The sequence below is a fragment of the Aulostomus chinensis genome, chromosome 24 (genome assembly GCF_037954235.1).
Source record: "Aulostomus chinensis isolate RoL2024-O1b breed Wild chromosome 24, RoL_Achi_v1.0, whole genome shotgun sequence".
Classification (NCBI taxonomy): Eukaryota; Metazoa; Chordata; class Actinopteri; order Syngnathiformes; family Aulostomidae; genus Aulostomus; species Aulostomus chinensis.
Genome location: NC_141343.1, coordinates 14,925,430 through 14,945,585, shown reverse-complemented (window position 1 = coordinate 14,945,585; position 20,156 = coordinate 14,925,430). Strand labels below are relative to the sequence as shown.

General features: G+C 43.9%; 1 protein-coding gene and 1 long non-coding RNA gene across 3 annotated transcripts; one reads left to right on the top strand and one right to left on the bottom strand.

Annotated features, from left to right (window-relative positions):
• Positions 1-2,251: 2,251 nt before the first annotated feature.
• Positions 2,252-7,497, bottom strand: LOC147238829 (uncharacterized). Its single transcript, XR_015111744.1, has 3 exons — positions 7,458-7,497; positions 5,919-5,990; positions 2,252-2,288 (listed from the first exon to the last, which is right to left on the bottom strand). It is a non-coding gene; the product is annotated as an uncharacterized LOC147238829 (long non-coding RNA).
• Positions 7,498-7,753: 256 nt separating this feature from the next.
• Positions 7,754-20,149, top strand: pnp5a (purine nucleoside phosphorylase 5a). 2 transcript variants are annotated; one of them, XM_086196930.1, is made up of 6 exons: positions 7,754-7,869; positions 17,666-17,835; positions 17,910-18,013; positions 18,681-18,856; positions 18,937-19,127; positions 19,476-20,149. In XM_086196930.1, exons 2-6 carry the CDS (start codon positions 17,775-17,777, stop codon positions 19,691-19,693), a joined length of 750 nt encoding a protein of 249 aa, XP_086053056.1. In that variant the 5' UTR covers positions 7,754-7,869; positions 17,666-17,774; the 3' UTR covers positions 19,694-20,149. The 2 variants fall into 2 exon arrangements, with proteins under 2 accessions (XP_086053056.1, XP_086053055.1); XM_086196929.1 differs by lacking the exon at positions 7,754-7,869 and adding an exon at positions 16,421-16,612.
• Positions 20,150-20,156: the final 7 nt, after the last annotated feature.

Genomic DNA, 20,156 nt, shown 5'->3' with positions numbered 1-20,156 from the left:
AGCGCGCCATTCAAAGCTTCCTTTTTAACTGTGTTTCGGCCGGAGGCAGATGTACCTTATTCTGGCCCGAGTGCCACCAGACGCATGAATCTGCAGCAGAGACGCATCACACAATGAATCCGGCGCTGCGCGATATTTAGCTCAACCGGTTTCACACGCACATCAATCTCCAGGGCCTCTCCAAGCTGCCAGCGTGTGTTGTTTCCCCTCAACGCTCTGGCCTGTCCTGCAGAGTTGGCCCCCCTCGCTTATCCATAGCAATGGGGCCCCGCATCCATAGGAGCCCGGATTATATGAGTGTGTTTACCGTTTTTGGTCCCTCCGTAGTTCAGGGTCATCCTCGGTGTCCTGGTAGGCCAAATGATGAGTGAGGTCATCATTGGAAAACAACCAAAGAATAAAATAAACAATTAGAATAAAGAAAAAGAAATTTGTCCCCAAAAGAGTTTTTCCCCAAAGATGATTGGGGAAGAAGCAGCAGGGCCCCTGCAAGTGACTCACTTTGCGATCACAGTTTGACCCTTTTGGTCTGATAGATTCAGGAAAGTGCGAGTCTTTGTATTTGGTTACATTATTACGGTGGCGCAGCCATATTGGAACTGCTTCCACTGGTGTCGACCGTGCTTCCTAATTCTGTGCCGCTGTGGAAGAGGCTTGTGAACGTCATGTCATATTACAACGGTCCATTCGACTCCTGGGACTCCACGGGTTCAGATCCGTGATTCAGAGGTGATACAGGTGATCATGACTTAGCAATGCTAACGTTAGCAGCTTTTTCAAGCACAAAGAAGGAGTTCCCCTTGAAGGACTTCCAGCCGAAAGCTCCCTTTTGGACTCTTTCAATCAGAAATTTTGTCGTGGTTCAGGGTCGAATAAAAGCTCTCCTCAAGGTTTTCTGGCTGGAAGCTTTCGAGGCGAAGAGTGTGCAAGGGAGAAATTTGTCCTGAGGGATTTTCTGGCAGAAATTATAACCTTTTTATGCTTCAGGTTAAAATTAAAACATTTTTCAAAGTTTCTCCGGCAGAAAACTTTCAAGGCAAACTTCTTGAGCCTGTGGCAGGGAACAAGAGCTGTTTCCCTAAAACACAACCCGACAGAAGGAGACAAAGGGCCTTCACGGCAGAAATCCCTCAGGGCCAATTTAACGCAGCCTAGTTCAGGAAGTCCGACCTATCTTTTTTTTCTATTCGACGCGGGGTTAAGGCCTGGTGTTGCCTCTGCATGGGTCTGCATTCAGATGATTGACAGGTCCTCAGGTTGCACATTTCAACATCTGTCTGGGTTGGCCAAGACTTTTTGGACCCGTAAAGACTGAGTCGTGGATTCTAAAAGAGTTTGAACTCGCAACTGAGATCAAACTCTTATTGGTGTGGAGAAAAAGTCAATTGGGGCAGCACGGCTCAGAGGTGGAGTGTCCGTCTAGCAACCGAAGGGTCGCTGGTTCGACCCCCACTTCCCCCAGTGACCATGTCCAAGTGTCTTTGAGCAAGATACTGAACCTCTAATTGCTCCTGATGGCCCTGCGACAGATTGGCGACCCATCCAGGGTGAACCCCGCCTCTCACCCAATGTCAGCTGGCATAGGCTCCACCCCCTTAACAGATAAATGGTATAGAAAATGGATGGACGGATGATAAACGGTGTGATATTCCATACCACCAGACTTCTCTCTGGAACCAGAAGTGTTCCCCCTGCTGGCCAACAGATAGATTGGCTTCACTTTTCACACCTGTCCAGGTCTTTTATACAGTTGATGGTCTGAAATTCAGAGCTGATGTGCAAGGATGTGGCCATTTGTAACTTAATTTTGCTCTTTATCATATTTAACCCCCTTCACAGATGAATGAAAGAATGTGACCTAACAGCCAACAGACACAAAGACGTTCCTGTCTGTTTTCTGACCGGCGAGAGTTTTAGGAAAACTGTGTCACTGAGGTCAGCAGTCACTGTGAGGGAGTCAAGAGAGGGTAAGAGAGAGGAGGAGGAAGGGGGGGGGGGTGACCATAAGATGAATGTAAAAGAGGAAAGGAGAGAAACAGACTAAGATGGAGGAGGTGTAGAGCAACGACCCGGAGGTGAAAGAAAAAAGGAGCTCATGACGGTGTGAGGCGGACCAGCAGGAAGTCATCCTCCTCTCTTCCTCCCCTCTCTTTGTTGATCCTTCTCTTCAGCATCACATGCTGCACATGTTTCCCTCCGGCTTTGTTTCCTCCTGCCATTGCATCACGTTCAGAAGCTTCCAGACTTTTAATTCGGGTTCCAAGTGGCTCTGCCATGATCTGAACAGTCTGGAAAAAAACCAAAAGAACAAAAAAGGCACTCGGATTTATGTAGAAAAACTTAAATACAAAAGAAAAACAAGAAATGTCCAAAAATAATCAACTTATTATGTTTTGCATCAGTGAAACACACCTCAGTAGTTACACACAGGCAAACATCTCTGTTTATATACAAAAAAGACTAAAAAAAAAAAGTTTTAAGAGCAGGCATGACGGGCTGCACGGTGGTGCAGTGGTCCTCACTGTGGCCTCACAGCAAGAAGGTTCCAGGTTCGAGTCCCGGCTCGGGCGCGGGACTTTTCTGTGAGTCTCCATGTTCTCCCTGTTCCTGTGTGGGTTCTCTCTGGTACTCCAGCTTCCTCCACAGTCCAAAGACATCAAGAGGGGACGAGGCTGATTGATACTCTAAATTGACTGTAGGTGTGACTGTGAGTGTGAATGGTTGTTCGTCTCTGTGTGTTGGCCCTGTGATGGACTGGCGACCTGTCCAGGGTGAACCCCGCCTCTCACCCGTAGATGCTGGGATAGGCTCCACCCCCCGCGACCCTTACTAGTAAGGAATAAGATGAAGACAATGGATGAATGAGCAGGCATGACAGACATGACGGTTTATTACTGCGCTACGAGAACAAAACTCTGACTCCATCTAGTGGTAGAACACACACATCAAAAAATACACAAACGTATCAGGGGAGCGTCGAAATGAAGTTGAGAGCTGAGAGGAGCTTTTTTAAATGCAGCAATCTTGACATCACAAGTTAATTAGGGCCTGAGCCCAGAGTCCCTCCGGGGTGAAGACCCTATTATGTTTTTCTATTTTTATTTTGAGACAAATAATTTTTTGTCTTGAAGAAAACTGATCTGAAAGCATAAGAAAATGGCAAATATATACATGTGTCCATGTGTGTATATATATATATATATATATATGAGTATATGTATGTCACCTATGACTACTGGATGTTGAGTGCGAGAAAAAATTTACAAATGCAAATGTAATATTCACAGAACATATTTGCTGAATCGTAGTGTACCACAATTCTCAAGATTAATAGTCAAAAAATAGTAATGTTAATAAAAACAACCTCGATGGACCTCAACAGAACACTGTTAGATTCACATGATGTAAATGATTTTAGATTATCAACTAAGTTCTTGAAAACCTAAATCATCAGCTCCAAACTTGGCTGTAATTAGCAACGTTAGCCTCGAGAGGGCGTCACTGCTCTCTGCGACAGTTCCTCCCGTCTGGAGTCAGTGGGTCTGAGAGGCCTCGCTCCACTTCTCAAAGTCCAGTTTGTATGTTCTGGTCCTTCAGTCTTCCCGGCATCAGCAGCAGCAGTGGTAACACTTAGCGACAGAGGGACTATTCAGGCTTAAGTGGGGGAAAAAACAGCGGTAAAATATGGTAAACACAAGTGTGAATTGATGACAACCTCCTCGGTGTTTTAGCGGTGTGTTTAGAAAAGATAGATTTGTTTTTGAGAAATATTCAGTAGGGCAAAGGTCAGCCTTTTTTTTGGTTTTGATTTCATTTTTCTGTATGCTACAAAGATAACATCTGAGTCACCTGGTGAAAGCTAACGGTGAAGTGAGCTAACACGTTCAACGTTAGCTCAGCTGGTTGAGCTAGCTGCATGTTAGCTCACTACCAACTGCTGATATTAACTTGAACCGACACGATCAGAAATATTATGATTTATTTTATGCGCCGGCGTGTTTTATGCTTTGTGATTTACTGCAGTTTATGCTTAAAGATAAGATCACATAACTTTTGACCTTCCTGCCTCAGGGTTGATTTTAAGATTTTACTGCTTGTTATCAAGTGTGTTTATGGAGCTGGGGCTTCTCTCGTTAGTGGAACCAACACTGATACGGACTTGTAAAATGCACTTGAATGTTCCAAAATTCAGGCGTAACAATGGAGGCAGCAGAGGCTTTGCAGTGGCCGCATCCACTTTCTTGATCAACTGCTGGAGTCACGTAGTGGAACTCCCGACTCTGTAAGTCCAGGGGACCCTGATGTTGAAACATGCTCAGCACCTGCCAGGCTGCCTTCTTAAATACTTCACGAAATCACAAACTATTTTCACAAAGAAAAAAAAACAACAAAACCTTGAATGTCACTTGACCAGAAACCTGATTTCTGCTCGTGATATATGCTAGAGTTTCCAATTAAAGTAAAACCCCTCATTAAAAGATCCAAGTGGAACCCAATGAGACGTTCACTCGATGACTTAGAACATAATAAGTCACACACTGTGATATCTGTGCTTTCAGAGGTCTGACTCGGATGAATTCATCAAGATTTGCCACGTACGTTTGCGTCCTCAAGAGTTGGTCATCGTGTGACTTCATTTAGGAAGAGAAGGATTAGCTCGAAATAGACGCATGACAAAAAAATTGAGAGCCGTTTGCTTGCTAACGTTACTAATATGGTGAGAGCGTGTGGGCGGGTGTGTAGCGTCTTGTTCGACTGACTCATGACTTGAAGTGAAGAAACACTGAAGCTGACAAAAATATAATATAAAGAAACTGTTGACTCTTAACTTTGACATTTTCAGTTCATCCTGGAATTCCAGCAGACATTTGTGCCAGATTTAAAGGAAAGAAAACATGGGGAGCCTCAAAACCCTAATTGAAGATAAAAGTGCGAATGTCGTTTTTACCGTTAGGAGATCAGTGAACTGCTATGGAGAAAACAAAATTTGATTTCTACAAACAACAAAAGCATTTCTTCAGAAACTTCTCTTTTCTTGGATTCATCCGTGGTTCGGCTACCGAGGATGGAAAAGCTTGCGTGCCGGCGGGCGTCGCGCATCCGCGATTGTAAGGAGAATTTTGTGAGACAAGAAATTAAATGTGTTTTATTTTGATCACCATAGATCAACATAATCTTCAAATTTAGAATTAGATTTAAAAAAAAACAAAAAACAGACCGGTTAAAATAAAAACGATCAAATACTCATTATCTACTTTCCAAAGCCACAGGGAGCCGCAGCGGAGGGATGAATGAGCCTCGTGCGGCTCGGGAGCCACGGGTTGCCGACCGATGTCCTAGACATTCCAGAGCTTCCACAATCATGGGAAAGACGCCTCATCTTTGAATACCAAAACCTTTTTAGTTCATCCTTGAGTCCCAGTGGAAATTTGCGTTGACCTTGACCACTGACAGGGACATATTTTTCAGTTTCTCCTCCAGTCCCAGTGAAAAAGATATGCACCTACGTGTGATGTCATAGTTATGATGACCTTTAACCACCAAAATCTTTTCAGGTTGTCCTTGAGTCTCAGTGGACATTTTGTGCTGAAGAACGACCTCTGTGTTTTAGTGTTAGCGCCTTAGTGAGAATGGGACAGACACAGATTGAAGATATCAACACACAGATCTCATAAAATCAAGCAAAACTTCATTTATTAGCTAAATAACTAAAACTTGAAAAAGCAACTTTTCTGACGCTAGGATTTCGCTTGGTTGGAATTCCTTCACAACCCAAAGGAAACACAACCCTCGGAGCACATAAACCATTTCTCCCACTTGGTTCAGTTTTTACTAACAAGCAGCGGCGTGGCAGCCCTGCAAACAGCTGATGTAATTTTTCTAGTCAAGTTCTCATGATGGCGCCAAACGCTACTCACTTTGTCAGGAATCCGCAGCCCCCACAAAGTCAGTCTTTGATTCCGGAGCGTTTTCTCTCCTGTCATAGCCGCCTGCGAGAAAATGGGTTTCGTCATGTGACGGGACGCAACATGTGAGACTGCGTGTGAAAGATAAACCAGTGTGGGCTTTATTGGAGTCAGCTTAAAAAGGTCAAAGCCTGGAAACCACTGACATAATCGAAAACTGTCTGGGACACATTAGGCAAACAAATCAACTCTGTTTTTTCGTACATTAGATGTCATTAGGATCGATTACTACTTCATACGATTGAAAAGCTTCTAAACCTGGTAGTATTGGAGTTTTACTTCCATTTCAATGTAGTTTTTATCCATTAAGTAGAAAAGTCATCAAAACAACTGCTTGTCAGATCTTTGTGGGTCAGGTTGCTGAATGCTCGTCCCCGTTGGTTGAAATGGCGATGAGCGTTGAATGACAACCTTCATCCCTCTAAATCTCAGTTTCTGTGTATTTGTTCAAATGAGGTGGAACCGAATCCAAGCGCCTTTTTGTCCAGCAACACCTGAGGCTTGTTAGTGGAGCAAATCATTTCAGTGTCCTGGGCGATCCCGGCTGCCGGGACAAGTCAGGTTCCTTGGACGTCAGTTGACTTGGACTCGAGTTGTGCACACGCGATTAGATAAATCGATCAAGTCAGTCACTTTGTAGTCTGAAAGCTAACCTTGACGTTAGCTCTCACGTTTAACATTAGCTCAGCTGCTTCAGGTAGCCACACAGTGACTAGCTGTACGTTAGCTCATTATTAGCTTTGTGTGACACAAACTTGATTCGACTGATGTTGGTAAATGTTTTTCTTTTTTTTAATTTAAAAAAAAAGTGTTTTTTGGTGCTGTCTCCCCCATCACAACTATTGAATCAATGTGATTATGTGGCCACCTGATAGCTAACGTAAAACGACCAGACATAACTGGAAATGAATTAACAGAGCTTTGAGAGTTTGAGGATGGATGAAAGGATGGAAAAAGGCGAGAGGTTGAGACTTGACTCGAGACCAAAGACGCTTGGACAATAAACCGAGCATTTTTTTCATAGAACTTCTTTTTACAAACAGGGGCAGCACACAAGGGGACCGCGGTTAGTTTAAAGCTAAAATACATTTGTTGTCAGGCAGGTAAAAAAACACATAGCAGCTTGTAAATGATCTAAAACGGAGGCATATGTAAAAGTCAGTTTATGTGGACATTATAATTCATAAGACAACACATAAGTAAAAATCCTTAAATGTGCGGATAAACAACAAACATTGGCCCATTTAAAAGTTTCAATTTTGTGCTAAAAATGTAGCTAAAAATACGGATGAAGTTTCGGCTACATGAGGATTCTCAGAAGTACAGTAACTCCCACTCTCACCTACATGGCGGCGTCTACCCTGAGTGTTGGCTGAGGTTTGACAAGACAAACAACTCATTTGGGTCACTGGTTACATAATTATGACAGCTCGAATGACCCAAAGCGTCCACGACTGTTAGTGTGTCAGGCCCACCCAGGCATGAACTCACCCTCAACCATGGAAGCCAACCTTTAGGAGAAATATTTCTTTGTCATTCACCCCAGAGCCAGACAAGAAGATACACACCTAGAAACCCACAGAAACCAGCTTGCAGCTAGTTAGCTTAGCACAACAAAACAATGACACTTACTATTCACTACATTTTATCGTGCTAAGTTAACTAGCGTGGGGATCCACTCTCTAATGTGTTTCAGAGGAGAGAAGAGTCTTTATCTTCTCGCCTCATTTAGACGGTAGACTACAAAATTTCCTTCTAATTTCCTTTTAATTTCCTGACTTTTACAGGCGCCGGCGCTGATGTTGACGTGCTACCGTCACCGAGCTCAGGTTTGCAGAACCGAGTTGTTCCTGTCGACCCTTCAGGTGAAGTTCACTGGGTTCGCCGCCGCCGCGTGAAGAAGGTCAGTGGAGAGAATGTGAGCACTGGTTTGTTTTCACACGTAGTTGCAATTTTCCATCTTTTGCATGCTTGTTACATTCCGAGGTCTCTGATATCCTGTATGACCCCCGTTTTACAACCTTAAAAGTGCAAAAATGCATATTTAAGGCTACAGACGAATAACATGACATCCCAGGGAGCGTCCAGAGATCTTAGTCTCGGATTTCTGGATGTACAAATACTTCAAACGAGCACCTGTAGTTGCCTTCATACATGTACTGTCACCAGCTACACGTCTGGTGTGTGTGAACCTACGTGGTACATTTCTGGGTTTTTCTCAGCATCGCCTGACCGTCAGCGCCCTGCGAAGGAAAACCCAACCTTTGATTCTTATCTAGCCTTCGGTCACATGGTTTGTTTTCCAAACCTTATCTTATTTGAGATGAAGCAATGTAGCCACTTATGTAAAAGATAATCCTCACTTTCAGAAATACCCGCCTGCAGTAAAAGCATCCGTACTTTAAATCTCCTTTATCAACAAAGAGCAAAGATCTTCGCCAGATTCGTATCTGATAGGAGTTTTTGTTTGTTTAAACCCTTTTTTAAGGTAAATTTGACTCTTTTTTTTTTTATAAGTAAAAGTGTTGAATGTTTATCTGAAAAAGATGCAATTTTGTTACGCAACAGTCAGCAACTTTTTCAGAGTCATCCCACCCCTTCAGTTCTGTGTCCTACAAACGCCGACTGTCACACGCTGGTGGTGAGAAAAAATACTCACCTTGACCAACATTCCGTTTTTCCGTGTGTTTTATTGAGGTGATAACACTGCAGTGACAGGAAGCAGTCCTTTCTGATGCAAGTACTTTTATGTACTGCTGTGTCTTCATAGAAGTGCAGCACTGTAGTAGGAGAGAAAACTGTATTTTTTATAGTATGCGGAAAAACATATGACGCACAAAAGAATTCATGTTATTTATCGTAGACAAATACAGGAGTCAGAAATCGGCTGCACGGTGGTGCAGTGGTCCTCACTGTGGCCTCACAGCAAGAAGGTTCCGGGTTCGAGTCCCGGCTCGGGTGCGGTACTTTCTGTATGGAGTCTCCATGTTCTCCCTGTTCCTGTGTGGGTTCTCTCTGGTACTCCAGCTTCCTCCCACAGTCCAAAGACATCAAGAGAGGACCAGGTTAATCCAGACTCTAAATTGATCGTAGGTGTGACTGTGAGTGTGAATGGTTGTTCGTCTCTGTATGTTGGCCCTGTGATGGACTGGCGACCTGTCCAGGGTGAACCCCGCCTCTCGCCCGTAGCCGCTGGGATAGGCTCCACCCCCCGCGACCCTTACTAGTAAGGAATAAGCGGAAGATGACGATGGATGACGATGGAGTCAGAAATCCATATTCCTGGTCCGGTACTAACACCTGGTGCTGATTTGGAGTCCCTATAGTTCACTTGATCTCTATTGAAATACAGAAAAAAACACTGCATTTTGCAGTATTTAAACAAAAGTATAAAAACAGATTGGTTGTTGTACTGAAGTATTCATACAAAGTATAGGAGTCGATAATCCATATTGTGCTGATTTGGAGTCCCTAGGGGTTTATGACATTGAAGCTAGTGAATTAAAGGAAAAATACTACATCTTGCAGTATGAGAAACAGAGTGGATGTTGCTCTGAGGTGTTGATGTAAGATACAGGATTCAATCATCCATTCTCCCTGCTGTTACTTAACACCCGGTGCTGATTTGGAGTCCCTAGAGGTCACATGACCTGGAAGCTGCTGGACTGAGCCACGCTGGCAGAGGAGCTGAAAACAGGGTGCTGAGCTTGAATAGTTTTTTTGTTTTTGTTTTTTTATCTCTGCTTATGAACAACCTCCTTGCATCTCCTGAACAAAACTGTGAGCTTTAATCTTTGACCTCCACTGTGGATGTGAGATCATATGACTGCTGATGCTGTCAACCCAACACGCTGAGGAGCAGACGAGGCCGCCACATTCCACCTGACCATTCAGTTCTCCTGGGTTTCGCTCAGGATAAATATCTTTTCGTCCCCTTTTTTTTTTTTTTTCATTTTAACAACTTTTCTCCACCAACAAGATGTTGCTATCAGAAATATTTTGACTATGTTTCCTTTTGTTGTACAGAAAAACCCCTCCCCTGCAACTACACTTTTAGAGCTCCGGCAGTGGTAGCATGACACGACGCTAACCTACTGACGACATGACGCTAACCTACTGACAACACAACTGCTTCCCTCTGCCGGGTTGCAGCAGCTACAGAAAAACAAGTTATGTCGTTTCCATCTGGAAACTGTTGCCAAACACGGCTGCACAAACAGTTCAACCAGCTGGAAGGCAGCCGATCAATAAATCCAGTTCAAACAGTACACGGAGGTCCTCGGGCGGCCACAATCACATGGTCATCACTGCGCCACCCCAGACAATTGCATATGAATGTGTTTACACAATTAGGCATTTTTAAATATGAATATATAAATATATAAATGTATATATAGGCTGTAGAAGTGATGGGGTGATAATTTGATGACTCGTCAGTTTCAACTCTGTACTACAAATACACAGCACCGTGCTGTACTACAGAGGTCCGTCATTGAGAGGTAACCTCTGGCTGGATCTGGATTATTCACGGTGTCAACCTTTGGCACACAGGTTGCCCAATCAGATCAATAGTTAAGGGCGTTCGTTGTGGTGGCAGAATTGTTTGCTTGTGCGTCTCTGTGTCAAGGCCACAGAGACGCAGGAATGAGGTTGGAGTGTTTCTACCACAGTCAAGACAAACAAGGCAGACTAATGGAGAAGTAGAGAGGTGTGTTAGTTTTATACATACATACATATACATATACATATATATATATATATATATATATATATATATATATGTATATGTATGTATGTATATATATATGTATATATATGTGTGTGTGTGTGTGTGTGTATATATATATATATATATATATATATATATATATATATATATATATATATATATATATATATATATATATATATATATATAATATTAGCTGGCTGGTGAACCTTGTGTTTAAGAAAACACAGCAGCCTTTTCGGAAATCCTCTTCATGAGTCTGACAAAAAGACAGACACCTGATGCTAGTGAGCTTAGCACAGTGAATGATAATTGATTGAAGTGTTACCATACATTCCTCACATGACTTTAAATGTGTTTTATTGAAAACAGTCTTGCCTGCATTAATTAATTTGAAAATTATTCACAAGAGGTGTTTTGAGTGCTACTTAGCTTAGCATATTGAATGGTAGTGAATAGGAAGTGTTAGCATACCCCTGATGTTTGTTTGTCCAGCATAATACAATCAAGGATGCATACGGGCGGCTCACACAACACAATGAGAATGCCGGCAGTAATTAGTCACTAATCTTGCTCTCTTTGTTTATTCGGTTTTGTTTTCCAAAGTTTTGAGCTATGCTAACACTTCCCATCCGCTACCATTCATTGTGCTAGGCTAACTAGCGTGATTCCCAAATGCAACACGGGTGAGTGAGGGAAGGGGCTCTGTCTTCACGCTCTGAGAGGACGGATAGTAGTGGGCGTGTTCTTGTAAGCTACAGGGTCACGGGCAGGAAGTTTCAACCCGTGAGACACATCGTCCATCTTAGCGACAGCGATCTTGTGATGTTATGGCTGCGAATTAGCTTGTCTAATCTCTGAATCGTATTATTCCAGGTCAGCATGCGAGAAATCACAGCTTGCATTCACTCAAGTAGCTTTGCTAACGACAGCAAACACAGTCAGTCACATCTGCGGAATGTGAATCGGGAGGTGTGAAATTATCAACCTGTCCGTCCCGGGAAGGTCTGCTGACTAGCGTGGAAGCTAACAGTGGGCTGAGATGAGAGATGTGTGTGGGATTTTTAATCTGGGCCCATCCAACTCACCTTATCAAGCTCTTTTCTGCTTCTCAGCAGAAAATTAAAGGGAGTGTGAGAAGTAGCATGATTACTAATCAGTTGAGAGCAAACCGCAGCATCAGTTTGACCAGAACAAAAGAATAATGTGTGTAGCAGTTTAGAGTTGGTTCACCCTCAGCATCAGCAGTCTCCCACACGCGGAACGATGAGGAGGCAAGAAAAAGGAACAGCCAGGATCTGGAGAGATGTTGACAGAAGATTTACAGTGAAGATGTATTGATTTATCTCTTATTTTTTATCAACGCCAGTCAGAACAACTCTACTTGTCTCTACCAACCTCCTTCTGACTGTCATCCCTAAACCCACAAAAGGACCCTTTTCTCTTCTCTGCTGCATTAAGGAGCTGAGATTCATGCTAGTTAGCTTAGCACAATGAATAGAAGTGGATGGGAAGAGTTAGCATACCTCTGACTTGGTTTTCCGCAGCCGTAATCCTCCTCATCCTCTGTTGCGAGCTCAGCTGTTTTAGTAACAGTCACTCTCCCAGTCGTCAAGTGTTTTTTTTTTTTTTTTTGAGGCACCGAATGAAATCACGACGCCCAGATAGGGAAGTAGTTCCAGCAATCTGGTTTTGAAATAATGTCTCCATCCATCCATCGTCATCTTCCGCTTATTCCTTACTAGTAAGGGTCGCGGGGGGGCTGGAGCCTATCCCCGCATCCACGGGCGGGAGGCGGGGTTCACCCTGGACAGGTCAGAAATAATGTCTCACAATTTTAAATTACTTAGAAGAAGTGATCATACCCAAACCTCGTTACAGGGTGAAATCTTTCTGGAGAAAAGTATGTTTGATGGCTTTTAATGAAGGTGTGCTAACCCTACCATCCCCTACCATTCACCGCGTGAAGCTGGGGGGTTTCTGTCAGCGCAAAAGTTGGATGCACCAGTTACTGATGGGATTTAGCCTTTATGATGTGAAATGAGGGCGGCACGGTGGAGCAGTGGTCAGTATACTGTACGTGTTGGTCCTGCCATGGACTGGTGACCCGTCCAGGGTGAACCCCGCCTCCCGCCCAAAAGCCGCCGGGATAGGTTCCACCCCCCGCGACCCTCAGCAGGATAAGCGGAAGAAAATGGATGGATGGATGTGAAATGAAGTGAAAAAGCTTTAATCTCGAGTCTCAGTGTAAACCTCACATATGTGGTTAAATCAAAGCAAATATGTTGTTTTCTGCATTTGTAAACAGAGGCTTCATCTTTTTAAACCTTCAGATCCAGACGAGATGGAAAGTTGACGTTTTCCTACTTTAGCTTCAAAGCTGCTCGTAGTTTCTGGACATGTTCAATGACACGTGGCGTTCTTTGTGTTTATGACGTCTGTAGAGGACGGACATGTAAACAGGTCGATGTAGGCTGACTCCTCCTCATTGGGTGAGCTAAAGGTGTGTCAGACACAAACCAGAGGAAGGGTGAATGAGGTCAACAGGTCAAAGACTTGTGCCACCTTATCAGAAAAAGTTCCCATGTGCCGTTAAAGGGAACAAGAGATATGAAGAACACAGAACCCAAACAGACTCAAACCTGAGCCGCTGTTGTGACAACAACTCAAGGTCCAACGGAGTCCAGCTGTGTGTTGTGTTTGCTGTCCGTGTTTTGGCGGTTAGACCTGCGATGCACCTTCGGTTAGCGCGGGCCTGAATGCACCTCCACCTTCCTGCACAACTGAACCACAGCGCTACAAATACAGCAACAATACAATACTTCATGGTGTTCAGGGTGTTATGTAATATTTATCAGCAACCTCTACAATTCACACAGGTCTGTAGTTCTGCAAGGCCATGCCAATACGCCCACATTCTTTCAACATTAAAGGGTCAGTTTGCAGATTTCAGAGGCTAATCTGGAGGGAAATCTATGTCGCGATTCTTAGAACAGGGTGAAGGTCAAGCTGCATTTTAGACAACAAAACAAAAAAGAGGCACACTAAGAAATGACATGGTTTTATGAGACAACTTTGAAAAACCTTCAACAAATTCTCCAAAGTGGTGATTTGAGACAAGGAGAGTTTTGTACTAGCAGGAAGATGTTTGAAGATTGTTCACTCAGATATGTAAGTCTTTATGAAGCCAGAAGCAAACATTTTGACTAACAGAAAAACTAAAAATTCTTTTAAAACTCACGGAAAGGGAAACAAATTTTCTTCCGAAAGAGATCCGCTAACCGCTAGCTAGCTAAGCACAATGAATGGAAGTGTGTGGGAAGTGTTAGCATATCTTAGTAAAAGTCTGTTCATCCACGTCCCATTTATATTAACACAATAGCTCTAGAACATCTTGAGGGAATTTGACTCAACGATGCCATCCAAAGATTTGAGTGGTCAGAAATCAAGATCACCATGACCTCCGTTACAATCAAACATTTTAGCGACGCTTTGAGGGAATTCCTTAGAATGTAATCCAAAGGTCCACTGGGATATTTGGATGAGGTGAAGGATGTCGGTGGTCCAAAGTCAAGGTCACTGTCACCTTACATGTTTTTTTTTTTAAAGTTGGCAAAAAAAAAAAAAATCCCTCCACTGGGACATGCAGACGAACTGAAGGACTTTGATGTTCAAAGGTTAAGGTCAGTGTTAACTCATCACAACGCAAGGAATCCACTGGGACTGTGCTGATGGTCAAAGGTCGCCGTCGTCTCGCATGTGCGCGGAACTCGCATGTGCGCGGTACTCGTTAACGAATATCTCAGGAGCAACTGAAGGGAATTTCCTCAATCATCCGACGTACACCGCGATATGTGGATGAACCGAAGGATTTGGGGGGTCAAAGGTCAAGGTGACTGAATACAGCATTTCCACTTTATATTGCAGTTTGAGGGAACCTTGTGAGCAGGGTCGTGGTATCGTGTGGGCCGCCTGTATGCCTCCTCAAAATACAAGTACTACTGTAGTATGTCAGTGTACTCTGGCTAACAATAGCGGCTCATAAAGCCAAAGCGGTATTGTAGCCGAGTGTAAACAAAGTCACCGTGACCTTTCCTGGGCACTTTGACCTCTTTGTCCCTAAACATGGAGGTGAACGAAAGTTCCACCCGTGACTCTCGGCCTGGTTCCTCCTGAATCGCTCTCGTTTCACATTTCAAAAGTACATCGATTACAAGCTGTTCTTTCCAGGTGACATTCCACTTCAGTGTGTGTGTGTGTGTGTGTGTGTGTGTGTGTGTGTGTGTGTGTGTGTGTGTGTCCAGTAGCAACAATTTCTGTGAGTACAGTGCAGAGTCGTAAATGATTAAAAGTGTTCATTTATGACCGTCACGTTTAGTTCTCCCAGATTCACAACACAAACACACAAACACACACACACACACAGTAAACAGGGTGTGTCTCCTTGGCATTGACTGGAAAATAACACATGGTGAAGTAATTTGTTGTGAAGTGGTGTGTATGTGTGTGTGGGGGTGTGTGTGTGTGTGTTATGAAATATCATAAAGAGTTCATAAATGAGGACTTTGTTTCTCTGAGTTACTAAATCACGGTGAGGGGAGTTTGTCACCTCCGAGTCATGGTGATGCTGCATGTTGCAGTACTTCTACACAACATGACAACACAAACATACAAGACGGGAAGGAGACAAAGCACAGCGCGCCAAACGCCGCCGCCAAACGCCGCCGCCAAGCTCCAGACATTTGTGAAAGGTTCAGGATAAATGAAATTAAACATCATCTGTAGGAAATCCTTGAAAATATGAAGTTGCTGGCATCCATGCATCGTCGAGTGAGTTCATGGCGGGAGACTAAATAATGAAAATTAAAAACCCACCCAGTAACCTTGGACAGAAGCTGTCTGACAGCAGCCGAACACGAGCGACGAGCGAGAAGAACGAGCGCTAAAAGGCAGGAAAGCACGAGCAGTGGAAACGTTTGAGACGATCAGGCTTCCTCAGGCAGGGTCATGTGAAAAGGAAGTGCAGCAGAAAGAAACTCGTAAAAAAAAAAAAAAAAACCACGATAAGAAAAACACAACCTCCATTTCAGAAATGAGGCACCACCACCACAGCCAAGAGAGCAGTTGTTGGTTTTGAAGGGTGAGGCGTTTCTGAAGGCTCAGGGAGCATTAATAACTGGTTAGTTATGTGTGAGTCAGGCTTATTCAGCAGGATCATATGTAACTAAGCATTCATTAACTGCTATTAATGCAACTTTATTAGAAAGTTTTGCCAGAATAGTTTTTTTTTTTTTTTAAAAAGCTACACCTACAAGTGGACATTACAGCGAGGTTCTCCTGTCCAAGACTCGGTGTTCTTTCTCTTTTTGACGTCACAGAACGGTCCGCCGGACAACAACATGAGCAAGTTCCACAGGGGACGTCCTCATCGAAACATCAGAAAACAAAACGAGGACATGTGCGCCGGTTTTGCGTCAAAGCTGTAACGCTGGGCAGCACGAGGTTATTGATCGGTCCCGCCCACGTTAGCCCACCGCTCACGGTGATGAGAATGAAGAGGTGAGGGCTGCGCAGGACACGCCTCCTTCTGCTGGTGCGTGGGTTATTTGGAAGGTGTGTCTGCTCAGCCAGTCAGCTTCATGTATCTGTTTGGGTCGTTCCAATAGAGGAGGGGCTGGGGGGGGGGGGGGGGGTCTGCAGGGCTATAATACACCCTGCACTTTTCCCCCAGGCACAAGTGAGTAGACACCAGCAGGAACCACAGCCAGAAGAAAACGGTTCACTTTTTCCTGTTTTGTCAATAATATTCCATTTTTTCCACTCTGGAATTTCACCCTCGCAAGTCGGCACTGGCGTTTTCCTCCGACCTCTCCAGGCTCCTTTAATCCGCAGTCATGTTCCCAGACGCCAACAAACAGTAAGTATGAACGCTTCCTCCCCCCCTGCTCTCAGGCAGCTGCAGCACACGGAACCCCCGGTGCCAACTGGCTGAAATAGAACCAGGGAATATTTGGAGGCGGACCAGACACGAGGGCGTGCGCCGTCACCAGCCGGGACCGCGCAACAACCGATAGCCTGGTGATTCCTCGGGAAGACCACAAGGCTGCATTGGTCGCATTCCTTTACTTGTTTCCATCGTCCTCTTTTTTTTTATTTAACATTAAATTGTACCGTTACGGCTTCAAAAGTATTATGTAATTTATGAGTAAATCTATTTATAGCCCGACTTTTAAAGACCAAACATTTGATCCTCTCTTGAGAGGTGGTACGGAGTCCTGGAGCGACCGCTGGGAGGTCTCTGACTGTCCAATTTCATTCTTTTTGGTCATGGAGAGAGAAAAACGATAACTTGAGCACGTGAACTAGAACTTATTTATCTATTAATTTTGTTAAAAAGGCTCAGTGTATATTTGTCATGATTTAAACAAATGTAAATGTGTTGTCTGACTCTCATGAGCGTCCCCTTTGCCTGGTGTTGGCATCCGAAAATAACAGCATTAACATGATAGAAACACAACTTGTTCCCACAATTTACCACAACGTAGAACGAATTCATTATCGGGACTTATATATGATAAAATATCCCCCCTGGTTCAGCAGTTTTAGGCCACAAGATGAAACTTGGTCCTTCATTTTTTTAATTAAAATTCATATCGTTAAAAACAAACAAAACAACATTTTAAAGTATCGGAAATTGTGGGAAGAAGTTCCGTCTCATGGCATCGAAACAGAACCAATGCGAAAGTGCAAGTGAGTTTAGAGTTTCAGCGCAGCAGACAAATGTGTTGCTCTAATGAATGGGAAGTGTGACTCTGCTGCAGGAGTGTGTGTGTGTGTGTGTGTGTGTGTGTGTGTGTGTGTGTCTCCTTAAAAGTCAGCTCCACGTGAGACCCATCGATCGTTTTATCAATTAAGAACAAAGCTCTAATCCAGTCATGGGAGTCAGTAACCTTCCCCTCATGTCATCCAGCTACAGCTACGAGGACTGCAAGGCCACTGCTGATTGGCTGCTGGCCCAGACAGACGTCCGACCCTCTGTCGGTATTGTGTGCGGCTCAGGACTCGGAGGTCTGGCTGACATGTTGAAGGATCAGGTGGCCTTCAACTACAAGGACATCCCCGACTTCCCTCAGAGCACCGGTGAGAGCCGCTAAGACGCAGCCAGTCACAGGTTACCTGTGGTGGTTACTGACCGCCTTTGTTCTCTCCCACAGTGCACGGACACGCAGGACGGCTGGTGTTCGGCACCTTAAAGGGGCGGCCCTGTGTGTGTATGCAGGGGCGTTTCCACCTATATGAGGGCTACCCAATCCAGAAGGTTCGTGTCCTGCTTTCTCTGAGACAACTTTTTGTGGAAATACACTTGCTGTCCATGGTTCCCAGAGCCAGACGGGAAGACAGAGATTTCTTTCTCCTCTGTGGTGCGTTTGCACCCATGCTAGTTAGCTTAGCACAATGAATGGCAGTGGGTGGGAAGTGTTAGCATACTTCCGTTAAAGGTCAAAAATATATTTCTCCAAAATGGTCTTGGCCCTCATTAATATACAAAACTAGGGGTGTGTGTTTAACAAGTGCAGTGAAGTAGGAGTTAAATGTATGAACCAGAATTAGCCGGAAACTGCTTTCCTTTGGCCTATAAACAAAATGGTAACTGCTAACAAGAAGCGCAACAGCTGCCTCTAATCATGGCCGACTTTGTAAGAGAGGATAACTGCTGGACAAACCAACATCCTGAACCTGATTTAGTTAAAGACTTTTGCTCATGCTAACACTTCCCATTCACTACCATTCATTGTGCTAAGCTAACAAGCGGTCGGCTTGTCTCTATGAATAAGCGTATGTTCCTGACTTTACTCTATACTCTATTTCCAAGGTAGTTTTTGTATAATCCTGCCAGATAAAAATCCTTGAGTATAAACTCCTAAAACAGTTTTTGAAGTTACTTCATAAATTTGCTCATCTACTCTGTGCATGTTTGTTCTCAGATTACACTTCCCATGCGCATCTTTAAGTTGCTTGGCGTTGAGACGGTGATGCTGACCAACGCAGCTGGAGGCCTCAATCAGGACTTCAAAGTTGGAGACATCATGATCATCAAAGACCACCTGAACATGCCCGGCTTTGCGGGCAACAACCCACTGACTGGACCCAATGATGAGAGGTAGGTCTGCTCTGTGCGGTTCTATCACAACTATCATTTGAATTTCAGGTTTCCTAAACCCTCCACTTCTCTGTCTCCAGGTTTGGCGTGCGTTTCCCCTGCATGTCTGACGCGTACGACCGTGAGCTGCAGCAGCTAGCTATGGATGTGGGACAGGAACTGGGCTACGGAGACTTCCTGAAGGAGGGTGTCTATTGCGTGCTTGGGGGACCCTCGTTTGAGACAATTGCTGAGTGTCGAATGCTGCACAAACTGGGCGCTGATGCTGTTGGTGAGTTAGCTAAATCGAAAGCTAATGAACTAGTTGGCTAAAACGTAAGCTAACATACAAGTTAGCTAAGCTGATAGTTAACGATTTCACACGCTAAAATGATAGCTAATGAATAAGTTAACTATAACTAACTAGAAAACTAAATCTAAAGTTAAGCTAGTTAGCTAAAGGGAGAGTTAACAACCAGAAAGCTAGAAGGAAGGCTAATGAATATGTCAGCTCAAATGAAAGCTAATAAATAATGAAGCTAAAACATAATCAGCCAAACTAGTAAGCTAAATCTAAAGCTAACAAAACCTTGAAGTTAGGGATGAACACACTCACTCACTTTCTGCTTTTCCTCCCCAGGCATGAGTACAGTCCACGAGGTGATCGTTGCGCGCCACTGTGGCATGCGAGTCTTTGCTCTTTCATTGATCACCAACCAGGCGGTGATGGATTACGACAGCGAGGAGAAAGCCAATCATGAGGAGGTCCTCCAGACGGGCAAGCAGCGGGCGGAGCAGCTGGAGCGGCTTGTTTCCACCATGGTCACCAGGGTAGAGCACAACAATAACTACGCCTAAGCTAGCCAGGAATGTTTGCTTAGCAGTACAGCTAACGGAGACATGAAGAGAGGATGGTTCACTTTAGCGCTATTTTGCCAAAGAAAATGCCACTTTTTAGTCTTAGGTCAAGAAATTACAGCGTGAAATCATCTGGAGAATCTCATTTATGATAAATTGAACATAAAATGCACAAACTTAACCTAACCCTTAACCAAACATTCCTCTGTGTAGCTCTGAAAGAAACGCCGCTTCGGAGTATTTGTTTTTTATCACCCTAAACTTGGCATATTTGTTCTAACTTCATGATCAACTTGTATAAATGTCTGCAATTTAACTTAACAATGAGCCAAAAATCTGCTGTAAAGATTTTAATATTTTGATGTTGAAATGTGTACATTAGTGGATTTGGGGTTTTTTTTTAGCGCTTGTTTTTATATGTGAATGTTGTTATTAAAAGTTTTATTTATTACTGTATGACGTT

What these genes read in the sequence shown, in the direction of transcription:
- pnp5a (XM_086196929.1), top strand. Translation starts at nt 16,590, where the DNA reads ATGTTCCCAGACGCCAACAAACA. An exon ending in CGACTTCCCTCAGAGCACCG is followed by an intron (nt 17,836 to 17,909) that starts GTGAGAGCCGCT and finishes TCTCTCCCACAG; the next exon opens with TGCACGGACACGCAGGACGG. An exon ending in ACTGGACCCAATGATGAGAG is followed by an intron (nt 18,857 to 18,936) that starts GTAGGTCTGCTC and finishes CTCTGTCTCCAG; the next exon opens with GTTTGGCGTGCGTTTCCCCT.